At 35.8% G+C, this 20,515-nt stretch overlaps 1 protein-coding gene across 5 annotated transcripts in view; it reads left to right on the top strand.

Annotated features, from left to right (window-relative positions):
* Window positions 1–20,515, top strand: part of ERBB4 (erb-b2 receptor tyrosine kinase 4) — a 1,197,143-nt gene that overhangs the window by 837,821 nt on the left and 338,807 nt on the right. For all 5 annotated transcript variants that reach the window (XM_056111671.1, XM_056111669.1, XM_056111672.1 and 2 more), the window contains exons 7-11: window positions 2,919–3,060; window positions 5,543–5,656; window positions 7,440–7,566; window positions 16,746–16,819; window positions 20,047–20,137. In XM_056111671.1, the coding sequence (XP_055967646.1) occupies window positions 2,919–3,060; window positions 5,543–5,656; window positions 7,440–7,566; window positions 16,746–16,819; window positions 20,047–20,137 (548 nt within the window). The remainder of the gene's footprint in view (window positions 1–2,918; window positions 3,061–5,542; window positions 5,657–7,439; window positions 7,567–16,745; window positions 16,820–20,046; window positions 20,138–20,515) is intronic.

Genomic DNA, 20,515 nt, shown 5'->3' with positions numbered 1-20,515 from the left:
CTGTCTTTTTGTGTCCATACAAAAAGGACCTTGCTCTGAATAAACTGCAATGGACTTGAGGAGAAGAAAAAGACAATATTTACAAGGCAACAGAGCACAAAGAAAGAAGTTACAGATAAACAGAGAAATGTGAGCACTGTGATGGGAGCAACCCAATAAACCTAAACTACCTGCGGCTATGCAGGAAGGACAAAACAATGTTATCCTACACACAAGTAAAACAATTTAAATGTTAATAAGTATGCTTTTTATTCTAGAAAAGGACACTTTTTCTTCCCTAAAATTATATTTACAACTTATTGAGTATACTTTTCAATTACCATTTTATAACCTGTTATAGTTCTTTATATTCTTTTAAAGACGTACTAGCAAGTCTGTAAGCTTCTCTTAACACAATTTCATATGTAAGAATATTGGTATTGGAGGCTGGAGAGGTAGCACAGTGGGTAGGGCATTTTCCTTGCACACACACAGCTGATCCAGTTCGATTCCCAGCATGCCATTTGGCCCCCCAAGCACCATCAAGAGTAATTCCTGAGTGCATGAGCCAGAAGTAACCCCTGAGCATAGCTGGGTGTGACCCAAAAAGAAAAAATAAAAGAAGAATATTGGTATTTAAACTAGCAATCATGCTGTAAGATTTTTGTTAAAAATGAACATTAATTTTTTTCAATTTCTAAAAAATACAATACATACTCAAATGCATTTGTTAGTACACATATATATGCATTATTTTGAAATGAAAATTTTAATTATTAAATATGAAAGTGATCAAACATAAATTGCAATTGATTATAAGAAGTTTTTATTTTTGTTTTTGTTTTTGTTTTTTGGGTCACACCTGGTGATGCTCAGGGGTTACTCCTGGCTTTGCACTCACTCAGGAATCACTACTGGCGGTGCTTGGGGGACCATATGGGATGCTGGGAATCTAATCAGGGTCGGCCGCATGCAAGGCAAAAGCCCTACCCGCTGTGCTATTGCTCCACCCCCAAGAATTTTTATAATTCATTTAATTATGTGAAGTTTAATTGGATACAAAGTGAGGAAGAAATATTCCTGTGGAATTGAATACTGAGCAAGAAATATTGGATACAAAGTGAGGAAGAAATATTCCAGTGGAATTGAATACTGAGCAAGAAAATATTTTAAAATTTAAGTAATATATTCTTTGCAGGTCTTAAGCTGAGTTTCATCTTTGCCTATTACCTTTCAAAGGATGAAAACTTGATTTGGAATATCAGGTGTTAATTATACTAACAATTCCAAAACAGTTAAAAAAATGAACATCAAGAATAGCCATAACTTTGCGCTCCATTATTATGATAAGCACAGTGCCAAGTGACTTTCTGAATTATCATTTCATTATGTTTATGGAATGGTACAGTGATTCTACCTTGGCATTTGGAACAGAATGTTCAAGAAAGCTAGATCAAAACTTTGGTGTGAATTACATGGTTGTTTTATATGCAATCTGGAAGGTAAATTTGTTTGATTCTGATGGCTTATGTTCTTTTTGTTGCCAAGCAATCTGTGTGCAACACTGCATAAAGTATGTTAGTAAAGCAATTATGAGGACCCATGAAGTTTTATAGCCATAAATTAAAACTTACTGAGTTTTCTAGATTGGTTTTTAATAGATCCTTCCTGGTAAGTGTCATCTTAGTGAATAATGTATCATCAGTGAATCTCATTCTGATTATGCATCTAGTAGATCATCATCAGGGAATTGTCATGTTTGTGATAAAGCACTTACTAAAACAACAATTGATGATGAAAATGTTTTGTGGAAACAGAATAAATTAATGCCTATTAATAACCATACAAAGAGCCTATGAGGATAATGTAAAATATATTTTATATTAGCTTGCTTTCAAAAGTCTAAATAATTCCCATGAAGGTCTAATTCTTTAATTAAAATAATTAGTTCATCGCCTTTATTAATTATACCCTGATATATACGCTATATTTTTATATCAGATATCTGACTCGCAGGTGGCAAATTGTTTTTAATTCATTGAAAATGTATTTTTTAAAATATGAACAAAATTAGGTCTCCATTCCAATGTGTAAGTCAGCAGAAATGAAATGTTTTTCTCCAACTTAATGCCTTTTATTAAATACTAAGTCATCATGAAGAAGCTATAGAGGAAAAGGCATTATATCAATCATGGCTATCTTTTGCTACTTCTTTATATTTTTGACATTAATGTCTCTGAATTTATACTTGCTTAGTCACCTTCTCAAAGCCTAGTTTAAATGAACATCATAAAGTTTTCTCACTGTACAATGGCAATGTTTGTGTTTACTATATCACGTCAGACAAAAACCACAGGTCAAAGGAAAGTCCAGCCTATAGAAGTATGAATTTTGTTAATCTGTGGCAGCTTCAGCATAAAGAATTGTGAGTTAAACTATTTTTCTCTGGAGTCAGAGAGGTAGTATAGGGGTTATGGCATTTACTTGCATATGACTTCAATTTAATCTGCACCAACAGAATCCTTTAGCATCACCAGGAGTGATCAATGAACACAGACCCAGTGCAGGTGTTGCCCGCAAACAAAACCAACCAAACAAACAAAATACCCAAAACATTCTTTGATCTTACCTACCTTGAACATTTGAACATTATCAGTTTAAAAAATTAGTGTATAAGTACCGAATAATTTGAACATAATAACTATTAGTGACAGACTTACTGACATTGGAAAAATAGTTTCATATAAAACACTAAACAAATTGGTATTTAAAAATAAACAGAAATAATTAAAATATTCACATTTTCAGATTAAAAAAAGTAAACTTGATGCATAAGAAGAAAAGAACACAGATAATTGAAGAAATGTTTGCAGCAGTATTACTTATGCAGGTATTTTGGAAGTGATCTTTAAATGAAACAAATATTTGCTATATTACAGGCCTGCATGAATTTCAATGACAGTGGAGCGTGTGTTACTCAGTGTCCCCAAACTTTTGTCTACAATCCAACCACTTTTCAATTAGAACATAACTTCAATGCAAAGTACACATACGGAGCATTCTGTGTCAAGAAGTGTCCACGTAAGTAAAATGATAAAACACGTCAAATTAATTCAAGCATCATTTTAAATAATAAAAAAGAAGTATATTTAAATGTGTTTTAATTTAAAATTTGTAATAATATGGTAAATTGTCTGGGGCTGAGTACTATTACTACCATTTCACAAATAATTACTTTTCAAAAGAAGTAAAATAATGGGTTTTAAGTCTCATTAAAAAGAGGCATGCTTGTGACTATTATGTCATTGTCTTCTATCTCCTTTTTTCCTATAATTCCCTGTTTTTGCACATAATATTGTTTCTCAAATGTTCTACCCCTGAGCTATAGCCCTGTCATAATGTTGCTATAAAAAGTGATTACTTAAGGGTAAGCAAGCTACATCATGAATAAAGCTTTCTTCTAAGTACAATAACTTCTGCCTAAAATCATTTTCTATTTTTTTTACTTATAGTATAATATAGAATTTTAAATACCACGTCTATTCTTAAACAATGACCATGGGCATGAAGGGCATATTAACGGCAATTTAGTAAATTGTTAACTCATAAAGGGGATTTAAAATGATCTGCTTAACGTTCATCAGAATTCAGCATAATCTCCATCTTGATATGTGTTCAAGTCAGTTTCATTGTAAAGAGTAAACGAGGGAACAGTTCTCTGTTTTACCTATTGGAGTTGGTGATAAAATGACTACATTGGTGACTTTGCACATATAGATGTTATGGTTTTATTCATTTTGTGCAGACAACAGCATGCAAAGCATTAGGATCACTGAATTGTCATACTATAACTTCTGACTTTGTCCACTAGTCATAAAGGCCCTCCCGTTGATCGTCGATTTGCTCGAGCGGGCACAGTAACATCTCCATTGGAGACTTTGTTGTTACTGTGTGTGGCATATCGAATACTCTCGGTAGCTTGCCGGGCTCCCCGAGAGGGGCAGAGGAATCGAACTCGGGTCGGCCATGTTGGCCACTTGTAAGGCAAACGCCCTACCACTGTGCTATCGCTCCAGCCCGTCCACTAGTCATGTGATTATAAAATAATAATTTAGTTTTTTAGAATTTTTATCCTCTGCAAAATGTAGGAGGTAAAAATCTTATTTTCCCCTCTCACTTTCTCAATCATTAAAAGGGTGGAAAGGATAGGGAATGAAGATCAGAGGGATAGCATTTATTTATTTATTTGGTTAGTTAGTTAGTTATTGCTTTTGGGTCACACCCGGCGATGCACAGGGGTTACTTCTGGCTCATGCATTCAGAAATTTCTCCTGGTGGTGCTCAGGGGACCATATGGGATGCTGGGAATCGAACCTGGATTGGCCGCATGCAAGGCAAACACCCTACCTGCTGTACTATTGCTCCAGCCGGGGATAGCACTTAAAACCAAGCAATTGAAAACAATGACAACACTAGTCACTGTTATAATGATTAAAATAATTATATATAAATATGTATATCCTATATATTTTCCCATATCATGGAGTCTCTTGGTTTTTATGACTCAATGAAACAAAACTACTTATACTCTATTCTGAAGCCGCATCATGCTTTTCCTCCTCTGTTCACCTGACCCCAGGGTCAGAAACCTTCCGTGCTACAGAATATAAAGTCAGAAGCAATGTTTCAGATGTAGAAGTTTGTTGACTTCAGGACGAAGTATGGGGATGAATATATTGTGCTTTCTCAATGTCTTCATTATAAGAGGTCCTAGATTTTGAGATGCCCAATAACTTGTCTTTTAGGAGGGATAAGATGCCCTCGTGTAACCTTCCTTGATTATTGCACTCCCAAACAGGTGCAATAAAAATTTTTACCAACAGATCAGATAATAAAAATTGTCCCTGCTTTATTTTACATACCACTTCTAATGCATTAGCTAGCCTGATGCCCCTTCCTCCCTCCCTCCCTCCCTCCCTCCCTCCCTCCCACTCTTCTTTCCTCCCTTCCTTCTTTTCTTTTCTATTTTCATTTTGCCTCTTCAAATAAGTAATGGGGTATGATAGCTTGGGGACTGGTTATCTAAAGATGGAAAACAGTTTATATTTCTTCCTGGTTATGAAGTACATTCTTTTGATCTAAAAAAAAGTTGAATTTCAGCCTTGTGTGTGTATGTGGTTTCTGTAACTTGAAGTATTTTTTAGATTTAAAACTTGAATCAAGACATGAAATGAAGTGGAACTGTTGAAAAATACAAACTAAATGTCATGTAGTTTTCTCAGTCTATAAAAGAAATGCACTCTTTCTTAGGAGCAATTCAGGATTTGGAGCAGTAATCACACAAATACTAGTTGTTAATACACACTACCCTCATATTGAATTGGATATCTGAGGATGCTATTTCAGACTGAAGTGTCTAAGTAAATAATTATTTTAGGGGAAGAGACATGTATACTAACAATGTTAGTACCCATTCTCAAATCCATACATAATTTTATTTTAAGCATATTTTCTGAACAATAACAGTATTGCTAATTTTAATATTTTACTTTTTAAAAAACAGATAACTTTGTAGTCGATTCCAGTTCTTGTGTACGTGCCTGCCCTAGTTCCAAGATGGAAGTAGAAGAAAATGGAATTAAAATGTGTAAACCTTGCACAGATATTTGCCCAAAAGGTGAGTTTTAAATAAGATTATTTTAATTTAAAGAAGTACTTAAGTTAAAGTCTTCATTCACAGTTTAGTGGACTGACTAATCCTTTCAAAGAACACTATTTCTACAACCAAAACTCAATTTTCATGTCTTTGAGCAATTTCCTAAAAATACAACTGTCATAATAGTGTTTCATTGGCTTTCAATGATATATACTAAAATAGTCCACATAAAAATGAGTATCCACTTTGATAGGAATTCAGAAATAATTGTATGCTTTATTCTAAATGTAGAAAATCTTAAAAAATTATGCTTAAGTGAAGCATAATTATGCTTTAGCATAACAATCATTTTAGCATCAATAGCACACATTAATGGTTTACCAATATAAGTATGATGACCTGGTAGGCACAAAAGATGCACAAAAAGGTATACAATATGAAGTTTAAGCCCCGGGCCTTAAGATATTTTAAAAGATAAGATTATTGAGACGGAAGCGGTCATTGAAGCCCTAGCCAATCAGGGCATTCAAGCCCAATACATCAGGATCCTCCGTGAGCTGTATTGCGGATTCACTACCAGGATCTCACCATTCTACAAAGAAGTGATCGTTGATGTCAAGAGAGGGGTGCGGCAGGGTGATACCATTTCACCAAAACTCTTCAGTGCCACCCTCGAGAACATCATGCGACGACTGGAATGGGAAGGAATGGGAGTGAAGATAGATGGTCGGCAACTACACCACCTCCGCTTTGCTGATGACATTGTTTTAATAACACCAAACATCAGCCAAGCAGCACAAATCCTGGCCGACTTTGACCGTGAGTGTGGAAAGGTAGGACTACAGCTGAATCTTACGAAGACAATGTTTATGAGAAACAGCCTTGTTCCTGACGCCCCATTCGCTCTCAATGGAACGACCATCTCCGAATGCAACAGCTATGTGTACCTAGGTCGAGAGGTCAACATGACAAATGACCTGGCACCCGAGCTGCGCAGGAGGAAGAGAGCGGCTTGGAACACCTTCAAGAACGTCGAAGAAATAGCTAAGAGGACGAAGAACCTCTGGCTCCGGGCACATCTCTTTGATTCCACTGTTCTTCCTGCATTAACATATGCCTCAGAGACCTGGGCCCTACGCAAACAAGATGAGAACGCCATTCAGGTCTCCCAAAGAAGAATAGAAAGAGCTATGCTTGGAATATCACGTTTCACTCAATTGAGAGAAAGAATCCGGAGTTCTGACATTCGTCGACGATCAAGGATCAGGGACGCTGTCTCATTTGCCAAGGTGTCGAAAATCAGATGGGCTGGTCACGTAATGAGATTTAAAGACGACCGTTGGACTAGAGCTGTTACTGATTGGATTCCACGGGATGTCAAGAGACCGCGTGGCCGCCCACCTACCAGATGGTCAGACTTCTTTGTCAAGGTCATGAACGATCGGTTTGAGGCCCTCCATGTTCCCGGAGCGAAGAGATGCCATTGGGCTACACTAGCACGCGACAGGGACAAATGGAGACGTTACTGGCGCCCGCTCGAGCAAATCGACGACTAACGGGAAGTTAAGTGATTTAAGTGATGTATGTGTTACATGTGCATTTTGAGTTTTGGTATAAAATATATATTTTTATAACGAGTGATGATCACTAGATTATAGTACAGAAAATATTATAAAGAATTCCCAGTAGTAAATATTTTATGAATGAATTATTTATTTGCTAGACAACAATTTATTTATAATGATTCTTTAATTGGCTGAATAAGAAGTTCTCAACTTCCTAAATGTGAGTTTTGTTTCTACAGCTTGTGATGGCATTGGGACGGGATCACTGATGTCAGCTCAGACTGTGGATTCCAGTAACATTGACAAATTTATAAACTGCACCAAAATCAATGGGAATTTGATCTTCCTTGTCACAGGCATTCATGGGTCAGTACTAAATTTTGGTAGAAAATTATTTTAAGCAGCAAAGAGTTTAATAATTTATTTTAAATTATAGAAATGATATGGCATTACAATATGTTGTTTGTTTGTATGCATCATTATGTATGAATAGCTATGTAGACTACATTAAATTTACCACCAATGGTCTGTTTTTTTTTTCATACAATTAAAGTATCCTTTAATTCTGTTTTTTTATTTCTGTGGATCCAGAACAGTTCTGCCTTATATTAATGCTCTTTAATAACATTAAATACCACATTCAATTTGTGATAATAAAGTAGTGCTTGTAAAAAGTGATTATGAATCAAAGTTTGGGGGTAGATATTGTGTTTGACTTTAGGATTTGTTTAACTCTAAAATATGTAAAATACATAAAATCTAAAAATATATTTGGAAGACATTTTCTATTTTCAAAAAACTTGACATGTTTTTAGTTATGCTTATGGAAATAATATTGGTGAGTGAGGTGGATACTTTTGTTAAAGTTCCTAACTTATTTTGTTCAAAGAAAAATTAATAAGATCTTTTACAAAAGGTATTTCTACAATAAAAGAGCTCTAATTTGAAATTACCTTGAGCTCTTCAAAATTTTCTTTGCCCTGCTGTGTCATTTGCTCTCATGTTAGGAAGTTAGTACTAGCATGGAAATATGCTAGAGGAGTTTCATTTTGGCAATAAAAATTTGTGCTATTTTATAGGCTTTTTCATTATAGAACTGCATGCTGGTTTCAGCTGGAAAAACAACCAACTTTGAATTCTTTTTTTATATTACTAGTTAATCCCCAAACAGTAATTCTATAGGCTATATTGAAGAAAGATACTATATATGTCAGTTCTAATTTTACCCTAAACATATATCACATTATTTCTAGAAGCAATATAATTTAACACATTATAAATAAATATGTACACATAGGAATGGCAAGAGAAATAAAGCAAGGTGCTGCTTTCCATTCAATATACCCCTTTAGATTTTATTTCATAAAACATTACTTTACTTTAAGGTGCTTTTATTATGGGTCACTTCCAGAAAGTGTTATAATTACATATGTTTACTTTCTTCCCTAGATACGTTACAGTTAACCCAAGATATATATATATATATATGTGTATGTGCACATATATATGTATAATATGCATACATATGCATATTATGTGTAAAGAGTACAAAATAAGTTAGGAACTTTACACTATATACATACACATAAATGTATATATAGACACACATATATAGAGAGACATACACATACACACACACACATATATATATATATAGAGAGAGAGAGAGAGAGAGAAAGTGTTTGGGGTCCAAACTCCTACAATGCTCAGGGCTAACTCATGGTTCTATGTTCAGGAATCACCCTTGGTAATATTCAGGAACTATATGGGATTCCAGGGATTGAAATTCTAGGTTGGAAACATCTAAGGCAATTGCTCTGTCCAATGTACTATCTTTCTGGTTCCCAAGAAATAGATTTTAAATATAGTTTGAAAATATGTAAACTTATTAAATCACAGGACACATTACTAGATGACAAAAATCTGCTGTAGTTAGGTAGTGCTCTCAATTTTAGATAGGATACATTCAGTTAGATTTGCATCATTAACTATTGGCCCTTCAATTCAAATACTCTCTCTCTCTCTCTCTCTCTGTCTATTATTTTCCTTTGAGTCATTTTGGTTTGCAATACTGCTATTTAAAGCTTACTATGATATGTCTTTAGCTCCTTTAAGCATTCATTTTTGTCCAGAGTGATCATTTCCAATTATCATTGTCATAGTGATCCCTTTTCTGTCCTACCTGCAGTCCTGCTCCCCTTTATGACAAGTTTCCTATATGGACCATTACCCTGACCCTTATTTCTACTGTCTTTGGGTACTATTCAAATATTATGTCATATATATTCATATATTTGACATGTACAAGTATATGTATATGTATATATCTCATTAATGTGTTTAATTCTTCCATTTCTTCCTCTCACTCTGACCCATTTCACTTAGTATGATACTATATTCTCCATGTCCATCTATGAATAACAAATTTTATAACTTCATTTTTCCTAACCACTGCTTAGTGTTCCTTTGTGTAGATTTGCCATGGTTTCTTTATTTGCTTTTCTGTTCTTGGGCACTTGGGCTGTTTCCAGATTCTGACTATTGTGAATATTGCTGCAATGAACATAAGAGTAAAGATGACTTTTCTGCATTGTGTTTCATCAGATGCAGCATCCTTCTTTTATATATTAAGCGTTTTAACACTTCTCTTTTAATTGTGAAATAAAAATTATAAATACATTCCATTTTACATAGAAGCCATTATCTTCTAAATATTTTTTTTATTAGTGAAACACCATGAGGTACAGTTGTAGATTTACAAATTTTTGTGCTTGGATCTCGGTCATACCACGATCATATACCCATCCCTCCACCAGTGCCCATTTTCCACCACCAGGATAATATCCCTCCCCCCCCATCCTCCCATCCCCCCATCCCCCCCTGCCACTGTGGCAGGGCATTCCCTTTTGTTTTCTCTCTCCTCCTGGGTGTTGTGATCAGCCAATGAGGCATTGAGTGGCGAACATGTTCAGTCCAGTCTACTTTCAACCTGCATCTCCCCTCCTGGGAGGATCCTCCAAACACCCTCCACTTGGTGTTCCCCTTTCTATCTGAATTGTCCTTTCCCCTAGAATACCCAGCTGGCCTCTAAGTTATGGAGTAATTCTCCTGGTGTTGCTCTCAGCTATTCTTGGGTATTAATCTCATATTTTATTATTTTATATCCCCCAGATGAATGCTATCTTTCTATGTCTATCCCTCTCTTTCTGATTCATTTCGCTTAGCATGATACTTTCCATATTGTACCACTTGTATGTAAAGTTCTTGACTTCATCTTTTCTAAGAGCCACATATCTTCTAAATATTAATAAAATAAATAAGAAAAATAATGTTCAATCAAATGTGTATTTAAGAACATGCTTAGCTTATATGTGTAATGAACATTTGAATTTATGAAAATCAAAATTAGAAGTAAGTTTATGCAGGAAGTAAAGGGAAAGGAAAACACGGAAAACTAGCTGGCAACTCCAATGAGAAATAAGCAACCATACATTGTTAAACAAAAAAAAGAAGTGAGGAATTCTTTTCATTCAAATAAAAGTACCCTGACTATAGAATTACATCCAGTTAAAGTATTTTCTGCATCTTCAGGTTGCCCAAGACTGTACTGTATGGGCACCCATGGATCTGATGTGTCCTAGGTGATCCTTAAGCACTGCTCCAGTGACCCTGGTGTTCTCTTGAACCAGGGGGCCCCTTTTGGACCATATCTTCAGGCTCTAGCACTGAATTGACAAACTGAGTGGATGAATTTTGCATGGAGAAACACCCAGGCCCCATGACCACCACTTGGTGGTCCCCTCAAATATAACAAAATATATTTAATTTTCTTGGCTTAGAGTAAGAAAGTACTAACATCTTTGTATATCTCCCATTTGTTTTACATCTGATACACCTCTACAAATATGCTAATTTCTCTGTGGTGGAAGAACTACACCCTTGTCCAAATTGTGAGCCTATAGATGGAACATGAACCTTCAAAAGTGATCTACTGATGGCTAAGCTTTTGCTGAGCTAGGAGCCAGGGAGATAACTCAAAAGTCTGGAAGGCATGCTCTGAATACAAGGACCCTAGGTTTGACCTCTAATACTGAATGGTTTTCTTAGCACTATCTTTAACAGTCACCAAGCATTATGTGAAGAGTAGATCCTGAATACTGCAGAGTGTGGCTCTATAGCAAAAACCTAAACCAAAGCAAATCATAAAAAAAAAATACTCTTTGCCACAATGAGAGCTCAGTATCCGAGCACATGCTCTCCCTGCAGGAGACATGGATTAACAAAATGCTCATCAAATCAAGGCCAGGTTGTATCCCAATGGGAACTGACAATAAAATGCAGTTCTGACCAACCATGGATAAATAAAACAGGTTTAGAAAAAAAAATGAAATGATTTCAATGGAATCTTGAAAATATGTTTTTGTTTTTTCATCCTGAGCTTTATTTCAAATCACCAAACATAGTGACAGAGTGTACATAATGTACTTTTAGCATGCTCTGGGTTTAGCTGGGGAAGTTCTCAATTTTACAGTACCATAGATTTTAAGTGACTGTAGGATGACACTCCCTAGAGGGACTTTGAAGTTGGTAAGTGGGAATCTGTCAACTTATTTTATGAGAGCCCTGAATCTCAAAAATTAAGTATATAAAATTTCTGTGGTCCATTAGGCTTCAGGTGAACACCACAGAATTCATTTCATTCCTGAAATCTGGAAGTTTTCTCAGTAAAGATTTGAACTGACCCCATTATTCTGTGCTTGCCCTGAATTTTTGAGTGTTTCTAGATAAAGACAGATTATTTGATTGCATGACCAGAGCTGGTCTAGACACTGCTTTTTATCAAAGAATAACTGCTGAATCTCTCCTATTATTGTGGAGATGATACTTTCTCTTTATACTATATATATGTATATATATATATATATTTTTAAAAAGCAATACGATTTTTCTCATACAGTGAAATTAATTTTTGTAATCAACAAAGAAAAGAATATTTTATTTCATATGAAGTCTAGTTTACTCAATTAGGTAAATTAGACTTCATGTATATTAAACTTCACCTTTTTTGAGAGGCATTGATATTAAATTGAGGAAAATCTTAAATACATGTGAACTACAAAGAAGTAAATTTATAGTATTTCTCTAATCTTAGAAATATCTACTGTTCAAAACTTCTATAGAATGCTCTGATAAATGAGCATTACACAATAAGCATTGCAATTCTTTGTTTAAAAGAGTCATTTAATATAGGTAACATCTTAAGATGTGGGTTGGTGGGGCCTGAAAGATACAGACATTAAAGCACTTGCTTTATATATAGGAGACTCCAGTTTGATCCCAGGACTGCACAAGGTATACCCTGAACACTATCAGAAGCAATGTCCAGTGCAGAGCCAAGTAAGAATAGCCTGAGTACTATTAGATATGGTCGTACTCCACATCCCCAATCAAAAAGATGAATATTTGGGATGGTTTATATGCCAGAAACTCTGTTGGGAAAGCAAATCTAGATGGTTCCAGAAATTAAGGCTATTGAAAGTAGTGGAGTGTTTGCAAGATGCTAAATCCAAAATGAGTAGATGGCAAGAGAATCAAATTGAAATTTCCTCAAGATTGGTCATATATCTTGATAGGCTGATAACCTTGTTAAATTTTAAACCAAGTGTTCATCATATTATTTATATATTTGCTTTTAAATTTTTTTAAATTAAGATACTGTGATTTGCAAAGCTGTTCATAATAGAATTCTTACAGGCATACAATGTTGCAACACCAATCCAATCTCCAATGTCCCCAGGGTACCTGCCATCCCCCAGTTTACCTCCTTGGCAGGCATATAACAAATTTATTTCATATTGCTTGCTCCAATATAGCAATGTAGCATTGTCCTCCCATTGTTCATTGATTTTCTCGAGTGAGAAACAGTAACATCTCCATTGTGAGACTTGTTGTTACTGTTTTTGGCATATCTAACACGCCACAGGGAGCTTGCTAGTCTCTGCCATGTGGGCGGGATACTCTCGGTAGCTTCCCGGGCTCTCAAAGAGGGGCGAAGGAATTGAACCCGGATCTGCTGCGTGCAAGGCAAATGCCCTTCATACTGTGCTATAGCTCCAGTCATAGCTGCTCCAATATAACTTAAAGAAATTGCAAACGGAATTAACAGAAGATAAATCAACAAATCAATTTGTAATTATTAATTGCTATATGATTTTAACCTGTGTCAATAAGAAAATTTAAATCATGTAATACAATATAATAAGCTCCTTATCTCATTTAATAACTAAGTTTTCAACTCAAACATCTAAAATTTATTGCAGTAAATTATTTTTTTTTCTTTTTGGGTCTTACCCAGTGATGCACAGTGGTTAATCCTGGCTCATGCACTCAGAAATTACTTTTGGAAGTGCTCAGGGGACCATATGGGATGCTGGGAATCAAACCAGGGTTGGCCACATGCAAGGCAAATGCCCCATCTGCTGTGCTATTGTACCAGCCCCTATTTTGTAATTGAACCTTATGGTATTAATGAACACATCTTTCTTGTCCTACATTAAACTTTTTTTTCTCCCCACTTTGGCAGGAATATAGAAAGTAGTCTTTCATACTACTTGGTCCAAAAACTTAAAAGAATGGCAAATAAAATTATTAGAAAATAAATCAGTAGAAGTCAATTTGTGATGGTTAACTGCTATGTTTTTAATCTTGTACAATTTAAGTGAGTGGCATATTCAATACCACAAGATGGGAAGTTTCTCTTGTCCCTTAAAGAAGCTCTTTTAATGCTTCTTGCAAAACTGGTTCCAAGGCTATGAATTCCCTGAGCTGTTGCCTGTCCATGAAACTCTGTATGTTTCCTTCCAATCTGAATGATAACCCACCCGGATAGCCTTATTGGTGAGGTGTTCAGTTTGTTGAGTTTTGTACTCTATCTTTCCATATTTTTTCTGGCTTGTAGAGTCTCATTTGAAAGATCTGCTATAAATATTATGGGCATTATTTTGTATGTAAGTTAAGTTTTTGACCTTGCTGCTTTCAACATTCTGTTTCTATCTTTAGATTTGTCATCTTGAGTATGAGTCTCGGAGTTTTCCTGATTGGCTCTAGTGTACTGGGACCCTTAGGGCCTCTTGGGTCCTAGTGCTTGTAATCCTCAACTCTGGAAAGCTCTTGTCAATGAGTGTTTCTTCCTATTTATCTTCTTGTTCTTAGGGAACTCCAGTGATTCTTATATTGTTCTTTAACTCACTCCATAGTTCTCTAGTATGCTGTTCATTTCTTTTCAGATTTATTTCCACAATCTGCTGTCTTTTAAGTTTCCTCCTTCTCATTGGATCTCCTCAATCTATTGCTCAGGTTCTATTCTGTCATTTCTGACTAAAATAGCTTTTAATTTTGACACTCATACTTTTTTGTACTCTGCTGACTAGCTTGTGCTATCATTTTTAATTTTTTTTTATGCATTGAATATCCTCATCTTAGTGTCATTAAAGGAACTGTCTGAGAATTTTCTAGTTTCCTTTGTCTTCAGTGATATTGTTTTCGCTCATCATCTTTGGTGGTTTTCTACATTTTTCCTTATTGTTTTTCTAGTTTTCTCATTGTGTTGGGGGTGAGTTTTGTAGTTAAGTCCCTGGAAAGGGGTTAAGCTACAAAAAATAGCTATTGTTTATTTACAGTATAAAAAGATTCACAAAGACTGCTAAATTACATGTTCATAGAAAAACAACCACAAAATTCTGTGCATTGATAAAATGGAAACAAATGATTAATAAATATAATTTATATTTCCTAAAAAGTGTATGTTAATGTGAGGTTTCTAGTTGTCCAGGTTAAGAAAAAAAATTATTTTCCTTTGGGCCTGAGCTCTCCTTGCCTTCCATGTGGTGAACTGGTGTTCTACTTCCCAGTACCCCATATGGTTCCCTAAACCCCTCCAGGAATGATCCCTGAGCTCAGAGACCAGAGAATATCCTGAGAACCACTGGGTATAGCCACAAAATAAGAAACAAACAACCAATCCTTTTTTTCCATCTTTCTCTTCTTTGTTCTTTTCTGTTTGGGGACACACATGGTGAGGCTCTGGAGTTACTCCCAGCACATTGCTTGGTCATCACTAAAAAATTTTTGTATTTATTATCAGTGAGCAAACCAGGCCACCCTCCAGAAAAGCAAGTGCCCTAGACCTTTGAGCTATCTCCTAGCACATACAATATTTTCTTAAGTTAATAAAAGAAAAAATGTAAAATTATAAAATTACTTGTCCAAAGGAGAATATACCTAGAGTAAGGTGCTGCATGCAGCCAACCCTGTTTAATCCCTAATGGTCCACATATGGTCCCCTGAGCACCATCAGAAATTAGCCTGAGCAGAGTCTCAGAGTAAGCCCCAAGCACAGCTAAGTGTGACCCCAACTCTCCACAACACAAATAAAATGATAAATAATGTTATGTACTCCTTAAAAAAAGGAATATGATTTCTTATGGTTCTTTGAGCACTGCCCAGGGTAACCATGAGACAGTGAGCTGGAAATAGCCTCTGAGCTCTAATAAATGTGTCCCCCAAACCCAAAATAAAGCCAAACTGTGAGTGTTGCTTGAATCACTAGTAAATGGTGTGAATTAAATGCATAAAATCATGCAGCATTTCAAGTTTCAAAAATGTATACTCTTGTAAATTTGTATTGCATTTATATATTTCAAACATGACTATAGTTCATGTAGATTGAAACCAGTAGTTCATGTGTTACAAAGTAAATATGAATGAATCAGGAAGAACAAGATTGTACATGTAAGCTCTATGTCTAGAAACTGCCATTTGAATATTATGAATAGTACAAACATTCATGAGTAAATATGAAGATATAGCAGAAAAGGATGATTTTGTGAGTGTGCATGCATTTTTATTTTTCCTGTATTGTTTGAGATGGTATTAACAATTTAGAATTCTTTGAGGAGCTCAAATAATAATTGTCCTCAATACAAGTTTTTTAGCTGTTGTATTTTCCAAAATATGAATGCATTTAAAAAATGTAAATAAAATGGTTAGCAAAAGAAAATGCTACATTTTGAGGTTAATTTTCAGTAGTCAATTTGAACAATCCTTCAGATTTTAGAATAGAATTTGATAATGACAGTATTCAATGTCATCAAAAATTTTCTCAAGGAATCTTTAAAGTTCCACCTGCATATCTGCACTGTAGCACTGTCCTCCAGTTGTTCACTGGTTTGCTCAAGCAGCACCAGTAACATTTCACAACAAATTGTGAGACTTGTAGTTATTGTGTTATTCATATCAAATACATCACGGGAAGCTTGCCAGGCTTTACCGTGCGGGTGAGATACTCTTGGTAGCTTGCCAGGCTCTCCGAGAGGGGCGGTGGAATCGAACCTTGGCCGGCCATATCTATAACAGAAAAATTTAAACAAGGTATTGGTACGCTATCCGTTGATAAAGTTGAATTTGAATAAGAACTATCATCTTTCACTTATTTGTACTCCTACACATAATTTTATATTTGTTTGTGTTTCTTTTTAATTTTCTAGGGATCCTTATAATGCAATAGAGGCCATAGACCCAGAGAAATTGAATGTCTTTCGGACGGTTCGAGAGATAACAGGTAATTTGTTAAACTGTAATTATTGAACAGTGAATTATGTGAAAATTGTTTTCTTGAAAGCAAACCATAAGATTGTAGTTAGATAAGCATTTTTATAGCAAATTCTAATTATAAAAAATACATTCTCTTTTAAATGATAGATATCTTATTCCTTACCATTTGTATATCTTTTAATGGCCCATGGAATATAAAGAAGAATTACCTTGAAATTTTGAAGTTACTGTTTCTGAAATTGTCGGCTGAACTTTTGAATCATTTGGAGGGGGGAAGCAGGGATGGGGGTCTCAACCAGTGGCAATTAGGATTTACTCCTAATTCTGTGCTCAGGAATCACTCCTGGATGAATCAGGGAATCATTTGGGTTGCCAGGGATTGAACCCAGTTTCAACCAGGTTCAGCTCTGCAAGGTTCAGCCCTACCTAGCTTTAATATACCCCTAGCCCCCTCATTTGAACCTTTAAATGCATATTTTCCTGTTTACATTTTTACCAGTTCTGTCATATATAAATTAAGTAGGTGGCATTATTTTGACACGTACTTTATTGGGCACATAATATTGTTCAGACTGTTATAAAAAGGTAATGTGGGGGCTGGAGCTATAGTATGGCAGGTAGGGTGTTTGCCTTGCATGGGGCCAACCCAGGTTCGATTCCCCGCATCCCATCTGGTCCCCTGTGCACTGGCAGGAGTAACTCCTGAGTGCTGTGCCAGGAGTAACTCCTGAGCACTGCAGGGTGTGATTCAAAAGACAAATAAATAAATAAATAAATAAACAAATGTAATGTGGAACATAGATATGAACCAGAAATTTTACTAACAAATAATTTGAAATGAACATAGGAATATTAGGTATGTAAGTAAATTCCTTATGGCAATAATTATAGAGATATATACTAGACATAACCAATGTTGCAAGTTTCCACACTGAGTAATAAAGAATTTCACAAAAGTTAGAAAAGTTTAATCTATACTTTTTAAAGAATAATAAAAGGGACGTATTCCAAACTTTTAACATGTTTTCCTAAATTTTATTTTAGGCGTGAGGTTTTATTAAATTTCATTTTATTATAGTTCTCAATCCTCTTAATGATAAGATTTCATGTATAACACATTCCTGCACCACATCCTTCATTGTCCACTTCCCTCCACCATTGCTGCAGTGTCTCCCTCCTCCATTTTCCTCTAAGGAAAGCTTTGTGGTAAACACCAATTCTCAGTTTCTGTTGTCTTTATTAACATAATTTTCTATGTCTTAGAGATAGGGACTACCTACTGCTCGTTATTTAGATAATTTTCTTGATCACTTAATATCCATTACTCATCGATTTGCTTGATTGGGCACCAGTACTGTCTCCATTCATCCCTGTCACGTGCTAGTGTAGCCTAGTGACAACTGCTCGTTCCACGAACATGAAGAGCCTCAAAATGTTTGTTCAGGATCTTGACAAAGAAGTCTGACCAATTTGTACGTGGGCAGCCATGCATTTCTTTGACATCCTGTGGAATCCAGTCGCTAAGGGTTCTACTCCTGTGGTTGTCTTCAAATCGAATTTCATGTCCAGCTCATCTGATTTTTGACATCTTGGCCAACGAGACAGTGTCCCTGATTCTTGATCATTGATGGAAGTTGGAACTCCAGATTCCTTCTCTCATTTGAATGAGTCGTGATACTACAAGCATAGCTCTTTTAATTCCTCTTTGGGAGACCCGAATAGCGTTCTCATCGTGTTTTTCATAGGGCCCAGGTCTCTGAGGCATGTGTTAATGCAGAAAGAACAGTGGTATCGAAAAGATGTGCCTGGAGCCAGAGGTTCTTCATCCTCGTTGCTATTTCTTCAACATTCTTGAAGGTGTTTCAAGCCTCTCTCTTCCTCCTGCACAGCTCAGGTGCCAGGTTGTTCATCATGTTGAGTTCTCAACCTAGGTACACATAACTAACTGCTACATTTGGAGATGTTTATTTCATTGAGAGCAAATGGAGCATCAGGAACGATTCCATTTTTTATGAACATTGTCTTCATGAGATTCAGCTGTAGTCCGACCTTTCCATACTCATGGTCGAAGTTGGCCAGCATTTGTGCTGCTTGGCTAATGTTTGGTGTTATTAGAACGATGTCATCAGTGAAGTGGAGGTGGTGTAGTTGCATCACATCTTCCAGAAGGGCAATGAAGATTATCCATAAATTCTGAATCTCTTCTATAGTCATGTCCAAATGCCCATATACTAAATTGTGCAGTATGGATATGTCATGCCCAACATTCTCCCTTCCAAAATCCAACACGCCATTTCGTCAGTAAAGAAGCGAATAGCACCTGGCCCAGAGAAGATCAGACCTGAACACTTGAAGAATCTGACACCAGTACTCATCAATATACTAGCTCGACTCTTCACACACAGCCTGTCCGAATGCAAAGTTCTGTCCCAATGGAAAACCAACAGAACCATTCTACTGTACAAGAATGGAGAAATCACAACATTGGCAGCTATCGCCTGATCTGCCTGTTGTCTGTCGTCTACAAGCTGGTCACTCAAGTCATCCTGAATAGGACTGGCAGAACACTGGATAAAGAACAACCTTGCAAACAAGCCGGGTTCTGAAAAGTATTCAGCATGATTGACCATATCCACACGGTAACCAAGGTCATCGAGGTTTCTCTGGAGTTCCAGATGCCACTTTGTCTAATGCTCATTGATTTAAAGAAGGCCTTTGATTCTGTTCAGACTGAAGCAGTCATTGAAGCCTTAGCCAAAGAGGGCGTTCAAACTTAATACATCAGAATCCTTCATGAGCTGTATTACGGATTCACTACCAGGATCTCACCATTCTACAAGGAAATGATCATCGACATCAAGAAAGGGGTTCGGCAAGTTGATACCATTTCACCGGAAGTCTTCAGTGCCACCCTCAAGAACATTATGCGACAACTGGAATGGGAAGGAATGGGAGTGAAGATAGACTGTCGGCAACTACACACCTCTGCTTTGCTGATGGCATCGTTCTACTTTTGATATTTATTACCTCTGTATAGTTCAGAAACTCTGAATAAATACTGAATATGACAAATAAGTAAGAAAAATAATGGTTCAAAAATAATAATATTCACCTCCCTTTAATTATCTCTCTTCCTTTTATGAATTTTAATCATATTTTAAGTAGAATCACTATTAAATGTAATTACTGAGACATGGCAACCTGAAATTTTTTTATGGTTCTTATCTTTTGTAGGTTTCTTGAACATACAATCATGGCCACCAAACATGACTGACTTTAGTGTTTTTTCTAACCTGGTCACTATCGGAGGAAGAGTACTCTATAGGTAGGTACATATGGTCAGAGCAGGCCTTCCTGATTTCAAGAGGAGAACCATTAGCACAATTTGTCAGACATCAGTCTCATTGATACATTGATATTATTTTGTTTTTAATTTTTACTAGTGAAACACCTGATGGTACATTGTAGACTTACAAATTTTTGTGCTTGGGTTTCAATTATACAATGATCAAGTTGATTTTAAAGATACTGAACTTTAAAAATAATTTTCAATATTATTTTCGTAAAATTGTTCACAATAATTTATTACATTCAATATTTCAACACCTATCTCACCACCATTATACCTTTCTACCACCATTATTTTAAAATTTCTTACCACCACTCATGCCTGTCCCATGGGCAGATTCAAGATAATTTATTT

This window comes from Sorex fumeus, unplaced genomic scaffold, assembly GCF_029834395.1.
Source record: "Sorex fumeus unplaced genomic scaffold, SorFum_2.1 ptg000014l, whole genome shotgun sequence".
Taxonomy (NCBI): domain Eukaryota; kingdom Metazoa; phylum Chordata; class Mammalia; order Eulipotyphla; family Soricidae; genus Sorex; species Sorex fumeus.
The sequence above is the reverse complement of the archived record's forward strand: the minus strand, read 5'-3'. Positions and strand labels throughout refer to the sequence as shown.